At 38.5% G+C, this 19,210-nt stretch overlaps 1 protein-coding gene across 8 annotated transcripts in view; it reads right to left on the bottom strand.

Annotated features, from left to right (window-relative positions):
* Positions 1-19,210, bottom strand: part of CNKSR2 (connector enhancer of kinase suppressor of Ras 2) — a 372,822-nt gene that overhangs the window by 181,949 nt on the left and 171,663 nt on the right. For 5 of the 8 annotated variants that reach the window (XR_012645541.1, XM_074994112.1, XM_074994129.1 and 2 more), the window contains 3 exons: positions 18,582-18,701; positions 7,709-7,768; positions 3,514-3,582 (listed from right to left, as the gene is read on the bottom strand). Coding sequence is in view for 7 of the 8 variants with exons in the window: in XM_074994112.1 (XP_074850213.1) it covers positions 3,514-3,582; positions 7,709-7,768; positions 18,582-18,701 (249 nt within the window). In the remaining variant the exon portion in view is untranslated. The remainder of the gene's footprint in view (positions 1-3,513; positions 3,583-7,708; positions 7,769-18,581; positions 18,702-19,210) is intronic. The other 3 variants (XM_074994120.1, XM_074994139.1, XM_074994145.1) reach the window with 2 other exon arrangements.

Here is a 19,210-nt window from a genome sequence, read left to right as displayed (position 1 = left end):
AGCATTATTTCAAAACTAAATCGAAAGAATGTGGCCTTCCTTTTGAAATCACTCTTCCTTTCCCATTTCAGGAAAAGCGTCCCCTTTCAAAAGCTTCATTCGAAACAAATGTGTGTAGACATGCCGCAGGACCCTTCTTTTGAAAGAACAGTCTTCATTTTCGATCCCCGGCCTATTCTTTCGAAAGAGCGGAAGCTGGGCAGACGCTCTCTTTCGAAAGAGCAGATCACTCTTTGTTTCGCTCCTTTGTGTGTGGACACTCTCTTTCAAAAGAAGTTCTTTTGGAAGAGACCTTCTGGAAGAGCTTCTTTTGAAAGACCTCTACAGTGCAGACTAGCCAAAGAGAAAATATGCAATAGAAAAGATCCCAAGTCAGAGTGAGGCCACAAATAAACATTAAAATTTACATTTATTCAAAATGTTGTTTCTAGAAGATAACACTTTGGCTAACATCTACACGTGCCACTTCTTCCGGAAACGGCATGGTAATGAGCAGTCCAGAAGATGCTCATGAGGTGCAGATGTAAATTTCCTGCACCTCATTAGCATATAGGCATGTGACTTGGAGTCCAGAAGACACTCTTCCAGATTCCAAAATACATGCGTGGATGCGCAGGCCATGGGGATCTGCCGGTACAAAACCCTCCTTCCAGGAGCCCCCTCTTTCTCGTCTGCATATGTATGTTGGAGTCCGAAAGAGCTACTTCCGGACTCCAAATCACATGCCCATATGCTAATGAGGCACAGGAAATTTACATCCACACCTTATTAGCATCTTCCGGACTGCTCATTACTGTGCCACTTCTGGAAAAAGAGGCACATGTAGACATAGCCTCTGACTTTTATTGCCCCCACAGTATCACCTGAAGCAACTGTTATTTTTAGCATTTACATATTTACAACATTTCAAAATACATCTATATGGATCAGATCTTATTGGTCTACAAATCCCAGTCAAGTGGAGGGCCTGGTCTCTGTTTTAAGGCAATGTAGATGCTGCATTTCAGTACCCACCAAAAATGCTCATTTGGCATTAGGGGAGAAGAACTACTTATTTTGGAACACTGAAAACATGTAAAAGCCATTTGGCTACAGTATCAAAGATGGCAATTGCCTCAGATCATACTGAGGAGGTAACAAAGGTCTGTTTTATTTTCCATGACTTAAATTTAAATAAATGTACTATTCTATTCTAACATATATACTCTGTGCTGTATGTTACAATATACAGAAGAACACTATATTCTTAGCACAACAACTTCCTTTTATGTAAATTTCAAAGCAATTATATACATTAAAATCACATTTCTGGTACCTGGTTTATTGCTTAGGGGGAAAAAAATCAGAAGTTGAACGTAAAGTGGAATTAGAGATAGCTAAAGATCATTGGAAGATTTCAGTCATATTCTGTACAAGTAAAACTCTGCCCTCATCACAAAGTGAAGTTAGTACAGATTTAGCAAGAAAATCAGATTTATCTTCTGATGTTTGACAGTTTTATAGGAGACTACACAATTTAGTGAAAACTTTAATTGAAATTAATTGGAAGAACATTCATTCCAGTCTAGAGACTGAGTGCTTGTTGATGGGTTTCTTAGGACTTGTATACCTTTTGATCGATTTTAATATACTTTTGATGTGAAAAACTTTTCAAGATTGAAGGGTGTTTTTGGCTTCTTATAATTGGGAAAAATAAAGAAAAAGACTCACAATGTGTATGTATGTATAACTGCACCTTGCTTTAGCAGTTCATACAGTTGAAAGTAATACAAATTGAAAGTTATTCCACAGATAAAATGCAAGGAATAAAACCCTTCACCTTGCCCTGTTCTGATTAGGTTTACCAATTTAAATTCCTTAGCATAAAAGCTAGCACCTTATCAGTTAATTTTTGTACAGGTATAGTATATTTTATATCAAATTTAGATGGAGAGTATAATAAAATACTACAATGGCTTATGCAGAGGAGCTGATGTACTGTACAGATTTATCAGTTCCCAAAGCCATAAATGTAACTCTAGAAGGACTTAAGAAACAGTTTTTATAAACCTTTGCTCTAGTAATAGATTTTTAGAAACTTTTTGGTCACTTTAATTAAAAAGTATTCTTGACAACAATTTAACTATACTATTTTCACTATTTTTAATGAAAGGCCGATAGCCTACACATAGGGAAAGAAAGTTCTTTTTAAATTACATTTCTTTTATGTTACAAGACACAAGAAAAGGTTTATCATAAAACTCATAAAAATAGATTTTTCTTTAGCAGTACAGATTGGACTTCTCTGTCTGGTCAATCCCAAATAAGGAAATTTGCTGCACCAGGGCAGGTCCTCTGCCTCCTCCTTCTTCCCTCCGCTGCCTTCTCTGCTTCCACCCCAGCCGTCCCCACTACCTTTAGCCCCAGCCAGCTACCCTAGCACCAGCCCACCTAGACTGCCATCAGCCCTGGCCCCAGACACTGGCACGACCACAAATGTTGCTGGACTAGACAGTCCTAATTTTCGGAGGTGCAATCTGTAGTTTAACCGTCATAGTAAGGTTAGCAGAAACTAATATACAGCACTTCCATTTTTGTAGCAATAAAAAGGAATTGTTAGGTACACTGGTTTCTTTCCACCTAATTTTCCAATTTTCCAATTTTGAACAACTCAGATTGGGTGCATCAACAATGATTAGATTAAGTCAGACTAGTAAGTATATGTACATTTTTTTTCTAGCACACAAACCCAGGCAGGATGCATCCTACTAAACTTCAATATAAAGAAATTTTCTAGGTCCTAGCAAGTAACCTCTATCTTAAGCTTGCAACAATAGTTCCATTCTAGTGTCCTAAATCTCTGCAAAACAAAACTTCTATTACCCCAAACAGAGATATCTCCATTGCTAATGCCTCATCAAAATGAAAATTTCCTACGTTATACAGAACCTCAGCTTCTAAGATAATTCATCAAGTCCCATAAGAACAACCACACTCAGTCAGACCAAAGGTCCACCAAGCCCAATATCTTGTCTTCCTACAGTGGCCAGTGCCAGGTGCTTCAGAGAGAATGAACAGAACAGGTAAGCATTAAGTGACCCATTCCCAGGTTCTGACAAACAGAGGCTAGGGACACCATCTCTGCCAATTCCAGCTAACAGCCATCAACGCACTTATTCTCCATGAACTTATCTAGTTCTTTTTTCGTTACAGTATAGTCCTGCTCTTCACTACATCCTCTGGCAAAGAGCTCCACAGGTTGAGTGTTGTGTGAAGAAATACTTCCTTCTTCAGATGATAAAAGATAACCACGAACACATTTGCCTTGCTCAGAAATTGTATGATTCTATTAAATACTAAATGCATTCAGGTGGCGGGGGGGAGGCAGACGACAGAGTATTAATACAACTCTTATATGTAAAATCCACTTCTAGTTTAGCAAAATATAAAACATTCCCATATGTTTCTTCTATATGCAACTGATAAGCCAAAGCACCTTTATCTCCAATTGACACAGAACATATTTATACATACCACAGTTTGGTGGTTAACTTGGATCACTTCATCTCCAGCATGGATTTTCTTGCACCGATCTGCGGGTGACTGAATTTAAAATAAAAGATATGATGAAGAAGACAGTTCTTACTTGTCACCATCTCTCTTTCAGCAGTATGATTGCTACACTATTATAAATCAGGTTAGATTTATAACTACAATGAAATTAATCAATAAAAAGATTTTTAATACATTAATTCACAGTTGTTTGAGACAATATTCTGTAAAATTATATACAAGACAAGCAAATGTTAAAAAAATTATGTTTAAATTATCATAGGTTAAACACTATCTAAAGGTGCCTTTTTAATTTCAATAAGTGACCCATCATTTTAAGCAATCTAATATCTGTAAATCTTAAAGGTTCACTTTCTCTTAATGCTCAGAGTGCTAAAGCACTAATGGACAACAGCCTCATAAATATACTTTGCAACATACTTTATTTAAAGTTCTAATCTAATTAAAACAAATACTTGAAGTAAACTTCAGAAAAAAACAGTATTTTGAATGTGTATGCATGCAGATACTATCGCTATCCAGGTTACATAGCTAAGATAGATAAATTATAACTTTATATTTTTGCACTATTATCAGTTGCCAGAGATGCAACTAGAACAAGGATCCTGTAAATATCCATGCGTTCATTCAAAGATGAATTAGTAGAGTTAGTTTTCCTTCTCTGAATAGCAGCCTCATTTCTAAACTTTTCTATTTCTCATAATTCTACCTTAAATACAGGTTGAACCTCTCTTGTCCACCAGCCTGTGCTGTTCTTCAGCTGTGATGAGATGAGATGAGATGAGCCAGATGAGAGAATTTGCTGTCAGTATTTTCTAGCACATTGCCAACACTTCCATTGCTTAGTGGGCTCTTAGAAGACATTTAGGGGTAAATTACGGCTAAAGAACAGCAGAGAACACTGAAAGCCAGGACTGGTGACTATAAACGAACTTTATGGAATCACAGGAAACTTGGCCAAACGCATGATAAGTGGTCGTCCGGCCAACTAAAATCATGCCAGATTATGGATGTTGCTGGATGAGAGAATTCCAGGTCAGAGAGGCTCAACCTGTATTTGCACAGTTGTCTTAGAAGAGATCTGTGGAGCTCAAAAGCATCTCTCTTTAACCAACAGAAGTTGGTGGGATAAAAGTTATTACATCTTCCAGCTTGTCTCCTAACATTTGCATAGGCTAATTACTCTTGGTGCAAAACATTTACACTAAGCTGTCTATAATGCAGTATTTCAATTTTCCCCACCCAGACCTGCAGCTGATAACATTTGGATGGATCTTCACAAACTTCAAATGGGCTTTTGCACAGATACAGAAGTTCACTTATTATCAATTGCAGCATCAAAGAACCACAGTATGAAAGTGTCAGGATCTATTCTTCAGAAACTCCAAAAAGTCACTAGATTTTTGTACTGAGCAACTAGAATTCACCACATTAAATTTTATCATTTTGTGGCTTTACTAAAATAGAAATTATTTAAATGGAATATTCCCAAAAATCAAGAATTCAATATGTTCATAATCAGTTCATGTTTCCTTTAAACTAATAAATCAATTCCCTTTTTTCTTATATATTTATATTTTGAATTTGTAAAAATATGCCCAACAGACAGCCTCTTTGGACCATGTTCAAACTCCCTCCTCATTCCACACATTCATACCTAAACTCATCCCTCTACCTCAGTGAGATTGTCATATTCTCGCTCTGCAGTAACACCAGGGGAAAACCAGTATAGAGACAAGAGACTCTCCATTAAGAAACTGACTCCATTCTCTCAGAGTTCTAAGACTGATTGCAGAAATGCCCAACTAATTTTAACTGCTAAAATGGTTTACTGGCTTCAGAAAAGTGGCTTCTAATGTTGACAAGATCCTAATCACAGCAGGTTGTGTAAACAGGACTCAAAGCCTTGAATTGCACCTGGAAGGTGACTGTAAGGGTTAAGGTCAACAAACGTAACATGCACAGCATGTTTTGCAATAGTATATACATAGGCATTTTGCACAAGAAAAGACTCAGTGGTCTTCTATGATTGGAAAGAATACTGCATAAACCTTAATGGAAGGTTACCATAGATATGAAATGCTCCAGATTAGGGGAAAAAAACCCCACAAACATTTAGAAATACATAGATTCTAAGAGACTTTTTTGACTGTCACTTTCATTTAGAAATCAATGCATCCCATGTTGCAAACTATCAAAGGAAAAGATGGTAGGTGATGCCTTGCCAGTAGTGATAGGCACTAATTCTCACAGAATCTGTAGATGCTTCCTCTTGTACATCAGTATCATGCCTGTCTTTTCCATATAATGCATGGTCCTAATAATTGATATTTTGCTCTCTATTAGAAATGTATTAGGCATTATCAGCATTATGTCCAGATAAAACTGGTAGGCTGAAGCTTTCTTAATCCGCTCAGGGCTCCAGTGCGAGAAACTGATCAAGACAAAATTTTAAAAAGCCATTGTGTTTGCTGCCTCTTGATTGGACTCTGCTACCATAGAATTACAGTTCCATCAGTTAGGAAAGCAGGAATGGACTCTCAAGATTCTTCAGGGAATTCATTATCTTCACCTTTGCGAAATACATCAGCACAGTAATTTGTAGACTGAATTGGTTGCATGTCTTAGTTTTTTAGTTTAACGGAAATTCAAATTTCAAAACTTCTTTCATTTTCATTTATGTTTCCCAGAAATATTATAACCCTCCTGCACCAACACAGAACTGTAGTTAATTCCACCTGAGACACCGAGAGCTGTGGGTTTGCTTTGATTCAAAAGTTTCATAATGACTTATGTTGCCCCTGCTTCCAAGAAGGATGGTTGCTCACAGATATTTTATAGAATGCAACCTGTTAACACTGTCTGCAGCAAGAGAAAGAAATGGTCAAAGGCTCCAAAGAGAGTTATCATGCCGCAGGTCCTACGGAGGGATAGAGCCCAGCCCAGCCCAGCCCAGCCCACCCCTTACTGACTTATGTTCCTATTCTACTAGTCATGAGTTATTTCCAGAGTCCCCACGGAAAAATTAGATGTAATGGTATTCAGTGCTGGAGACGGTTCATGTTTGTCAGGAAATGACAGCATAGCAAAGTAGAGCAAGTATTTCTTTGCAGGTTTATTTGAGTATGAGGTCATCAAGATTCTCAAAAGAAATTGACTCAACTGTCATGAAATTGGCACAGCCTTCTGTCAGAGGCCTACTGTGCATCTATTTTTGTGTATTAAAGCCCTAAGAAAAAACATCAGTTTTCCAGCTTCTTCCTGGACAGCCGAATCTGTCACTGCCACTCTGGAAAGAAGGGGGTCGGGGGAGTGCCAGAAGAGGAGAAAGCATGCTATAAGGGAGCTGAAAACTATGCAGGTGTGGTTTGCTAAGAGTTTGCCGTCCTTCTGCCTTTTAATTTATATCTAATAATAATAATATGATCCCTACTATAGGCAGATGAGATATCTTTCACTGGACCAACTTTTGTTGGTGAGAGAGAGAGAGAGACAATTTTTTGAGCTACATAAAGTTCTTGTGTGCCTCGCAAAATTGCATCTATCATTAACAGAAGTTGGTCAAACAGAAGATATTACTTCACCCACTTTCTTTCTCTAACATCTGAATTGACAAGGCTACAATTATACTTCCCTACTTCAAAATTGCACTAAGAAGTCTATGCAGAAATCTACATTTTTAAATGTCAGCTTCAAAGGATGCCCTTGTTTCCATATTTTTATTTCTATTACAAAATCAAATGAAGTTTGATAGACATAAGAACTATTTTTTCTTGTGCCACAGCAATCCCCAGCATATCAGTCAATACATATTGCAAACACTTATCTTTTACACACAATCAATACAAAACAAAACAAAACAAAACAAAACAAAGACAGCTACTTCCTAACTTGATCTAAGGAAGTACTGTAAATACCTTGAAAGAATGAAATAAAGCTGACCATGATGGAACCCACCTGAGACCAACTCTTTCAAATTCTGAGACTAATAAACAAAAACAATCTAATTTTTACCCTCCAACATGCCACTGATTCTTCATAGCTAACTAACATAATTTTATAAGTGATGTATAGTCTGTAGCAAAGGAAAAGTATTAACCAAATGTAAGGTCAAAAAAGCTTCCAGGCCTGAATGTTCAGTATTAACGATACTTACATTTTCTGTTGTTCCAGTAATTACATGGAGACCATCATATGTTGATTTAATGTACATACCCTAAGAAAAAGACATCATGGGAGAGAATTTGTAAAGCGTTTCATAAACTATTACCAACCAAAACAAATTGCATGTCTCTAAAAGGATAATCTATCAATTATCCAACCTATAAATTAATATATGCAACAAGGAGTACCTCTCTGGACACAGAAGCGTGGTACAGTGTTTTCACTTCCAGGGAGGGAGGGTGAGCAGCTAAGTGAGAACAAAAAGACTGAAAGATTCTGGCGCCTACACAGAAGTTGCAATTTGTAGCTTTATCTTTTTAAATATACATGATTTGAGAGGTACCTCACATATATTCCTTACACTAGGAACACCACTGCAACATTATCTGGGGCAACATTATCTGTTCATAAAGAAACACAACTGCTGTATTAGGATGACTAGTTATTTCAGCTTTTTTCCTGGATGCTACCAGAATCTAAGATTTCATAATAATGAGAGTTCTTTAGCTATTAAGGTTGCGAAGGTAAACTTTCAAAATGTGAGATGAACTAAGTGGAAACTAATCCTGTGATGTATACCTGAAAGAACAGCTCTATGAACTGCTGTTTGCCTCATTCAGCTCAATCCCATGTTTATTTCAATCCTTAATCATGACAGTTTGATGATATTTCAATTCTGATCAAGGTGTGAACATCAAAGAAGTGTTACCATGTTTATAGAACTATATGGTCTACTGAAAAGAAAAAAGCAGTTGTGTAGCACTTTAAAGACTAACAGAATAATTTATTAGGTGAAGAGATTTCATGGGGCAGATCCACTTCTTTGGATCCGGAAATAGCCACTATAGCCGAAAATTAAGTGGATGCTGAGTTGAGAAGGATTTCTAATAACAGCAATTTTGCAATACAAAAAGTATATATTTAAGCTGACCAACTTGCCTAATAAGATCAATCTTACTTGAATGTTCAAAGTTACAAACTTGTTGAAATAATTTAAAAATTAAAATTTTAGTAACCAAACTAATGGAAAATAAGTGCCAGCAAACTCCTTCACTGAAACAGTGCTGCTCATTCGTGTTTTAATCATGTTTCATATTCATCCACCCACTGGGTGCTTAGGAAGAAAATAACCACCCATAGAAAAGTGCTGCCAGACCCTCTAAAAGAGAAAAGTGGTGAAATAGCATTGTGATCTTTCCTCCATCAAAAGCTATTTTTCCAGCTCTGGAATCCATAGCCAGAACCGGAGTTGGAGGAGCTACCCCATTCCAAAGACAAGTTCCTCACCCTGACCCTCCACATAAAATATTATCCTTCTGAGTGACATCAGCAAAGGGGCAGAGACTGTTCTTCCTAAATATTACGGGGTGGAGTGGGGGGGACCTAAAGGAGTTCAGTAACTTCTGCAACAGCTCGTTTCCTTCCGTTTCACCAGACCTCTTTGCACAAAGGAGACAGACACTGGCTGACCAAGTGAGCATTGCTCTATTCAAGCATCTTAGAACAACCTGGAAAAGACGGCAAGTTTTCAGGTGTCATGTTCTCACTGCCCCTCTGCCTCAGACACTACAGTCAAGAGTGAATCCTGGAAGAGGAATTCCACTTGAAATGTGCCACCAATGGGCAGGCACCAGGGCAGACTAAACCAAAATTTTTAGGATCATGCCCCTGTTTACCCCTGTCCACGTACACATATATCATGCCATTTTCTATGTATTTAGATATCTATCTTTAATTATTAGTATCACAATTCCCGTATAAAAATGGAAAGTGTTGTTATTCCCATTTTACAAATGGGAAAATAAGGTTTGATCTACACTAGGAGATTAGGTCAAATTTAGGTCAAGTTTTTTAAGGAAACAGTCCACACTACAGGGGCCATTCTGTTGACTTTAAGGGCTCCTAAGGTCGACTTTTGTACTCCTGCTCTTCATGAGGCGTAATGCCAAATTCAGTCTTGGTTGACTTTAGGTTTGTGCAGATGGAGCATTGTGAAATTTGACATTCTTGGCCTCCTGGAAGCGTCCCACAGTGCCCCAATGTGACCACTCTGACCATCATGTTCTGATCCGCTGTTCTCCAGGTGTGCAGGAAGCAGCCCGGGAAAATGTGAAGTTAACTTCCTGTTTGGCCAGCCTGGTAAGCGGAGCAGGCAACACCCTGAGCCGCACATCTGGCCATGGATTCCCAGGGTAGCAGACAAGCTCCAGCATGGAGCATGCAGGAGATCTGGAACTTCATTGCTGTGTGTGGGGATGAATCTCTGCTGGGAAAACTATGAAGCTGCAAAAGAATTTTAGACATATACACCAAAATCTCACAGGACACAGAGGAAAAAAGGATACACCAGGGATGCCCAGCAAAGACACATGAAAATAAAGTAGCTTAGGCAGGCGTACCTTAAAACACAGGAAGCAAATGGATGCTCTGGGTCATTGCCATAAACATGCTGCTTCTATGAGCAGCTGCATGGGATTCTAGGGAGTTACTGTTCCCAAACAGTCTGTGAATAACTCTGAAGAGATTCTCAGCAATCCTCTAGCAACAGCAAAGAGGACATGCTGGATGATGACAATGGTCAGCAAGGAAATGGAGCAGCTGATCTCGCTAACATCCAAGAACTTGTTGTAACACTACATCTCACGCACTGCATCCATGGCAGCTTTGGTGAATTCTCCTGTTTAATCATGCTACAAGTGAACTAAAGCAGTGTGAGATCTGTGGCAGTTACTGTACCTACACAGCCCAGGTCCCCTGGAACAACTTGTTAACGTGTCTGAGGGTGGAGCATTCATCCTTCCTGCATATCTCCATAAAGTTCTTAGGCTGCATCTAAACTACGAGATAAAATCAAATTTAATTCAGTTAGCTCGAATTTACCACATGACTGTCTTCACTGTAAAGACCATTAGCTTGATTTTGGGTGCACTAGTCTTGAGATTACAAAATCGCAGTTACCTGACAGGTGTAGCGTCAAGCTCGAATTAAGAAGTTCGATTAAATGCAAGTGTGGAAGAGCTAAGTGTTAAAAGCGAATTTATTAGCCTCCAGAGGTGTCCCGTATGTAACCCATAATGCCCCTCTCAGTGTTCCACTCTGGCCATTGCTCTCCAGTTACAGGAAGAGTCTGAATTTCCAAGCGGGAGCAGTGAGCCTTTAGCTGTGGGCTCATGTCAGTATGACAGCCTGAAAAATGGTTTCTTTCTTTCTATGCTTTTAGCAGTGTGAATACACCCACCCATTGAAATAACCCCTGCAGGGAGTCCATGGCTCTGTCTCTACACATGCTATTTTTTTTATACGCTGCCTGGTGCCAGCTCCTGCCCTGCCATACCATGTGTCAACAAGGCTGTGCCGAGGGTTGTGCTTGTATAACATGCTGAGAAACTTCTTCTCAGTGGTTCATATTTGCGTGTGAACCCCTTTCCCTCCCCCACAGGTGCCATCCTGCGCTCAGCCACATCACGTGGGTAGCGCCCAACCCAACCCAATAAAAGGATGTGCCTGCTGTTCGGCGCTGACAACGTTGCCAGTTGCACAGGAAAGAGAGGGCTTTGCTGCCGCTGTGGGAAAGTCTCCCCAGTGGTTAAGATATGGGGGGATTTGCTGGCTCCATGGAAGAAACAGCTCAACTGGTCAACCACGGACACCCTCCCCTTGGCCCATACCTGGGCTTGCTGCTGCCGGGGAAAGTCTCCGCCAGCGGCTAAGGGGCTTGCTGCTGACAGGAGAGGACTACTTCAACTGGTCATCCAGCAACACCCCCCACTTGGCTCATACCTGGGCTTACTGCTATGAGAAGAAAACCAACAATTCTTTTTTTCCTGCAGTGTCTGGGACCCTGCATTAAGACTCTCCCCAACACCAATATAGTGTATGGGGAAATTCTTTATTCCTACATTCTGCTCAATGTATGAAACATTCCAGGCCCCTGTACTATTTTCAGGGATAACATTTCTGCAGTGATGGGAGGTTGGATAGATGGCCAATTGAGAATACAGTCTCTGCACCCATGCTGACAATATGATGAAGGGAGAAACCAAAAATTCTTTCTTTCTGCCTACATTTTTCTCAAAGCATTTCCCCATTCCTCCTCTCCAGTGTCTCATATTCATAGATATCTGTGCCCTCCTTAGAGTCCTCCTAACTCTCACAACTGCTTAGGCACTGCACATGCTTCAGTACAATGCATGAGATGCTCACGATACTTGCTACATCAGTTTTGAACTGTACAAGTTACATGCTAGCCTTGCAATGGTGTCTGTACAGATATGAAAAAAGGTCATAAACCACTTTTTGCTATTACTTTCCAAAGGGAGAGGGAGGAAGGAAGTGCACTATGGGATGTTGACGACACACACCTACTACCACCTGCAGCATTTTTGTCCTATCACGCACTGGGACAGAAACCCAGAATGCAATGGGGCATTAGGAACTGTGGGATAGGTACCCACACTGCATTGCTGACAAAGTTGAAAATGGTGTCACTTACAGGGATACACTTGATCGATTTTATGTACCAGTATGGACACGCCCTTCGACTTCACAAAAATGGGTGCTAGAAAATCAACCTTAACAGATTTCAACCTAATTTTGTAGTGCAGACATACCCTAAAGCACCAAGAGGCTATGGCCATATCTACACCACGGCTGCTACACACAATGAGTATTCTGCTATAGACCATGGTGCACATGATACCCACAGCGATGGAAGGATTTTTTCCTGTAACTATAGGCGATGCACCTCCCTGAGCTCTGGTAGGTAGCTTGATGGAAGCATGTTAATCTAAATGTAGAAAGGATAAGTGACTTGATGAAAGTACTAGAGGAAGTCTGTGGGAAAGAAAGGAACTGAAACTACATCTCAGAGTCCTGGGTGAGCACCTTAACCTCTGGAAAATCCAATCTCCTTTGTAAAGGAGTTTGGCACAAGCCAGTGTTTTCAGCATTGTTAGACTAGTAAAACTCCCACTGATTTCAATGAGAATAGAATTAAGTCAACAGTGAGTGATTTTGGGGGAAAAACCCTCACCTTTAAACAGTGAAATATTCACACAAAATTCAAACAGTGAAATATACAAGTTTCCATTACTATCCCATTTTCTGCCCTTCATTAGATAGCGTTTGTTTTACTTAACACCAATGTAAGACAAAAAGAAAAGCTATACAAAAAAAGTTCCCATCAGATTTGTTTTTAAAGAAGTTACATTTACTACATACACAACATACCAATGCTGAAAATAAGGTAAAAACTACTGCTGATGTTTGACGGAGACAATACAAATAGCCTTATTTGAAGAAAAGAGCAGGCATAATCAAGAACAAAATAATCAATGTACATCTCCAACATGCATTAGATCTATCAAGTTAACTCAATTCAATATAGGCACATAAATCTGCAAAGTAATGAAAAGAAGTAAACAGCAATGAGTGTTAGATGTTTAGATAGAAAGTAAATGGATAGATTCTCATACCTCAGTGTTTACTTATGTACTGCAGATTTAATTTAGCATTACGCTGAAGATGTTAAGGGTTTACAAATATGATCTGGCAAATGATTACAAGCCCTTGCAATCTATTCCTTTCCAGAAATAAAAATGGTGACATAGAATTCAGGAGCACAAAAGAGGCAGAGTCATGAAAAAAAGTCCTTGAAATTATGATATCCAGTATTAGATTTGCACACCCTTGAGGGCATAGGAGCCCAGCGGAGGAGACAGAGTTGAGGGGAGAGAAAGCTGAAAGGCACATTGTATTTATTCCACAGACTTCTGAAACTCATACCTGTTTCCTCAATTATATAACACTACAACAGCGTGAGAGCAAAGATTTGTCCATATGTACAACATGCTTTTCAAATGTGCAGATGAACTCCCTTTTACCCTTCGTTAGACAGTCTGTTTTTACTTGCACACCAACATATGACAAAAGGACAGTAAGGATACATAGTTTGACAGGATATATTTGATTTGGAACCTCTGGTAAAATGGGGAAAATGATACAAGTTTACACAGCTGTTCCCCCCGCCGCCCTCTGCAGTATTGTAATGGCACATTCGCTGGCCATGGTGCTGTGTGTCTGTGCCGTTCAACAGCACTTAATTAGCAGCGATCTAGTATCCAAAGGCAACTCTAAAATTCTGGAGAATTTATGAGAATAAATCATGCCAAACAAATTGAGTGATAATCCAGACAAAATGCTTGAAATAATCTCTGAGTGCAATCAATATAAGAACAAGCAACTCAAGTGAACTTAATTTAAGCACTAGCCTTCTTAATGGATGCTGCATGTTTAAAAACATCAGAGAGTGCCCAGGTCAGTTATTCGCAGATGGTCTGATTTAAAACCAATTAACAGATTTTATCTTGGGGCTACATATTATTCAGTTAAACATAAAAACTTCTTTTTTTAAAGGAAGCACAAACCAAGTTAGATGTACTTTAAACAGTACTGCATTTTGTCAATTAGCTGTCTCTGATACTAGACTGAATGGAAACAATCAGATTCTAAGTTCATTTTATCTCATATTTAACTCAATTCAAACTATTTTACTGTGATGGCCATATGATGAAGCTTTCCCCAAAACACAAAGAAAAAGGCTTCTTTAATACGAGCTACGTGTTCTGAAAATGATGTATTCAGCACCCCTCGAAACTAAAGCAACACACGTCTCCAACTCAACTCTATAGTGTTCCATGAAGCTGACAAGGACCATCAAGAGCCTCATAAATGTTATATAGCTTCGTGCATCGCCTCCATGAAGTTCCACCTCCCTCACGATTTCAGGTTATATGACTCAAAGTATACTTCTCTCACACTGCTACCCTCAGTTTATGTCTACACCACAAGATAATATCAATTTTAAGTTATTTAGCCTGAATTTACCAAGTGCCTGTCTTCATAGTAAATTCCATTAGCTCAATGTATGGTGCACTAAAATCAACATAATATCAATATCATAATATCGTAGTAACCTGACAGGTGTAGCATTCAGGTCAAGTTTAAAATTCCAAATGAAGTTTAGTGTGGAAGTACCATGTTTTTAAACGGAATTCATTAGCCTCAAGAGATGTCCCATATGTGCCCTACAATGCCCCACAGTTCTCCACTCTGGCCTCTTCCATCTCCATTACTCTCAGGTGCAGAGGAATTAGGCAACAGGAATACCCTTTCAATTAGGCACCTGGAAGCCCGTGGCTGTAGGGTCATGACAGGATGAAAAATCTTCTCTCTTTCTTTCTTTACTAGTAGCCTGGCTGTGGGGTCAGTGATTCTGTGTCTACCTTTGCTAGCTGTCTTTTTACATTCCATTTGTTTGCCTCATGGACAAATGAGGGACCTTCTGCCTATAGCAGATTAGTTTTAAAGTTATTCTAGCAATCAGAGAAACAAAACAAGTATCCTGTTTGTAAAATGTTTTGAAATACTAACCTCTATATTCCCTAATCCAAAACCAAAAATATAACCCATGCTAATAATTTGGTCTTGAACTAAAATGAAAAACTTGACTTGAAAATCTCAAAATCAATAAATTCAATTTCATAACACCACAATCCTACTTTAAAATTCCATATTGCTGTTTTAAAAATTACAACTGTATAGAAGCATGTCAGAAAAGCTGCTAAAGTTGGCAGAACATTCACAGCTGTAACAAGATTCTCCGCTTGGTTTTGTTTTGTTGTTTTGTTTTGTTTTTCCTAGCAAAACACATGCCTATTTTCATTCTTTGAAGTGCTGAACAAACTATTCTCAAACAAAAAATCAGATGAAATACTTCAGATTCCATTTCCTTAGGATAAAGGATTACCTGCTAAAATAGTCATGTTCTTTTCTCTGGAACATAAAAGAGCTGAAAGAAACAGTAAAATACACTCTGTCCAATCCTATAGAAGCATTAACTTCTAAGTCTTTTCCCAAATGGAATATCTTTACAAATGTCTGAAAAGCTGACCACATGTAGCTGATATGAAGGCTTTTTAGGACAGATCTGTATTCTATCATTTCCTATTCATCTTCACTTTTCTCAAAGCTGTAGGCTATATCCCTCTCCTACAAACCTCATGAGGTAATATGCGGATGCAAACAACCCCAAAGTCATAAATCATGGAACAGATTGGAGAGCTAAAACACCCAACAACATAGCACTTTACTTAAGCTCCATCCTGAAAGAATTCCCCATACATCACAACAATGGCTACAATAATTTCCTACTTGCGGTGCTTATTTTGTCACGTCTTTCCAAATGTTATTTATAATATACAATATTATAAAACTCACACAATAGTTAATTATGAAAACAGCACATGTACAGCAGTTTGATATTTCACATTTATGTATGATTAATATTTAAATTTCAGTAACGTTTTTTTCCTGTACAATTTCAGAAGTACTAAATTAAAAGTGATACTATAACACACTCATATGCCAAACATCAAGATTAATTTGTTTTTTAAAAAATCACTTAAATTTTGACTCTTCCAAAACTATGCACAGCACTTATCCATTCAGACAAACCTCATCCCCTCCCAGGGTCACAAGAACAATGTATATTAGAAATTCAGCTACGTTTGACCTTGCTTTCTATTTTTATTTCCTTCCTTCTTCTTCCCATCGTACTTTAACTTCTTAGAGACTATCACATCCCACTATTTTAAATGTTTCACTTATTCTGGCTGGCACACAGTACCATCTTCAGGCACACAAGCCGGTCTTGCCTATTTACTGAACTGCTTGCAGATCACCCTTTCATTTTGCTTACTTTAACAACACTGATGTTGTTAACACCTTTGCCTGTACAAAACTCCAATGTGCGTCCAAAGCACTGAAAGGAGGTCAGTCATAACTATCTTCCCAATCCCATTAGAACATGAATCCCAGAAAAAGTCTTGTTAAGTCAGGAAGTTATCAAGCTCCTTGTCTAATTAAGTGATGAAAGGCCCTCATGGTGCAGTTCACCACCAAACACAAGACCTTCCATCACTTGTGGAACTGACAACTTGGAAACTGGTTCAGTGTTAATGACAATAAATCAGAATGTGTTCAACACATCTTAAACAAAAACTACACAAATGACTGCCCCTTTTACACAAAACATCAAAAATGTTTTAACAAAGATAATCAGCTCTTAGGATTATCATTTTATAAACCCAAAAACTTGTTAGGCACCCCATATGGCAAATAAAATTGTGATCCCTGCTCCAAAGATCTTAAACACAACATGATGTAACTCAACAAACAGACAACAAAAGAGTGGCTTGGGGGGCCAAGAATGGGAAGGGGAAGAAAGATGACACAGTAACAAAATAATGCACTGCTAATGCTTGTACACAGCCTGCTTAACGCTTTCCTCCACCATTAAACACACACACAATTATCACTACTTGTACTGTCAAAGGGACTAGAGTTCCTATCTGAGAGTGTGGCCCCATTGTGCTGGGTGTATAAACGCATATTAAGAGAACCTCCTTGTCCCCTATGAGCTTACAATCTGCACAGACAAGACAGACTCAAACTTCAAGGGGACCCAAAGGTACAAGGAGGGTAATTGACCAGACCATGGTTGTGGCAGAGCTGAAAACAGAATCATAAAACTAATGATGCTTTAAAAGCAAACTATATTGGTTGACTTGCTTGTCAGGATTATGAGGAAAGAGGGCCATAAGAAGGAATCTGAATGAGGAAAGAATGCTGGAAAAGCAGTGCACTCATGGGACAGTTCTTACGGCAAATATGAAGCTCCAGAAAGATGGGAGAGAAAAAAGTAAGAATATCTCTTTCCCATGGAAATGGGCTAAAAAGAAGCATGGCTAAGGATGAGAAGGGATCAGACTAACAGAACAAGATGCCAGATTGGTAGGGTGGAGAAAGTCCATGGAGAGCTGAAACCCTCTGAAGGGCAATTGATTCTGCCATGAAAAGAACAGTGAAATAAGCAAAAGGATGGGGTAATAGTTACCAATTAAAAATAAAATGCCTTTCATTTTAATTGCTATTTGCCTGAAGAGAGAAATACTGAGTACATCCTTACTTCTAGGTTCCTAGGCATAACAAAATTTGTCAAAAAATTAAGTACAAAATTAAAGCCACCAAAGCAAAAAACATCTCATGGAATGGGAGCACAGCAGTACAGATACGATGCAAATAACTGGACCACAGATGTTTATAGGCAGCAAAAGAGGGTATAAAAGCAAATTTCTCAATTTGAATTCTGAATACCTTCTGATACCCCCAAAGTAGAAGGTGGTATTGTTATTCTTGAAGTCAAATATCATATCTCCACTTGTAATCAGTGTTGTTTCTTTTATGCATTGGTTGCTACCTGCATGCATAATCCAACCAGCAATGATCAACTCATGAGCAACACTCAAGGGATTGCCACCACGGTCTTTTACAGCAGTCTGATTTAGCATGAAGACTTCTCGCAATATAATTTAATTTTCTTCTGGGAATTCCTTTAGAATCTCTGAATAAGTCATACAAGTGTTTTATGTCTCAACAAGAGATGTTATGAAACAAATTCCAGAATGAGACAGTTTTGTGCAAAATCTTACACAAACTTTGTGGTGAGAGCATTTATTAATTTAAATCCCCTCCAGAGTTCAAGACCCTAAAATAGTTTAAAATATTTCAGAATTTTACATAGACTGCTGTGAATTACTCTACCTTCCTATTCACTACATTTTTATACAACTGTTATTCATGTCATACACCCATAACATTAGCCCATCTGTGTGAAAATCAAACTAAACATTTCTAAATAAATGGCTAGTTCTTATCCCATGCCCCCGCTCTCCAGTCTAGATATTATTTACAGAAGTAAGTCTCTCATTGAGGACAATTGTTTCAATTAACTGCGTACTTCTTACCAGCCCTTCACTTGGTTTTATGTTTGTTAGCTGGATCACTTCAAGGTGGGCAGACTGTGAAACCAGAGGATCCGATGAGAGAGAGATAATGTGATCACAGACACCAGAGAGAGTTTTACACTAGGGGAAAAAAAAAAAAGGAAAGCTCCAGTAAATATACCATGGTTATTTGAACAGTTTTCTTCCCAATAAATAACATTTAAAAGAACTAGCATTTTTAATATACACAATTAAATTATATCCTCTGGTATGCCTTCGAATAACCTTATCTAATACAGTATAAAGAAACCACAGATGAAAAAGCTACTACAGACCACTCACCATATCACTGAGTTCAACTCAAGTTCATTCTTTGAAAAACAAATTTTGATTAGTCTAGGAAGTTAGAATCAATCAGCATCATTTTACAGGCATAAAAAAAAATTCAAAATGGGAACTCTGAAGTACCGGAAATTTTCTACTACTATGAAATTAATTGTATTCCCCCCACTCAAGTTTTATTCTACAATGGTATTTGTGGAGGTTTTTGTTTAATTTTTCAAAGGCTAAGAGCACCAGATTGTGCATATGGGCGCTGCATTTGTGGAGAATTCTACTGAAGTCAGTGGACTCAATGCTAGTAAACAAAT

The sequence above is a fragment of the Carettochelys insculpta genome, chromosome 1 (assembly GCF_033958435.1).
Source record: "Carettochelys insculpta isolate YL-2023 chromosome 1, ASM3395843v1, whole genome shotgun sequence".
Taxonomy (NCBI): domain Eukaryota; kingdom Metazoa; phylum Chordata; order Testudines; family Carettochelyidae; genus Carettochelys; species Carettochelys insculpta.
Note: the sequence above shows the minus strand (reverse complement) of the source record. Positions and strands in the feature narration are given on the sequence as shown.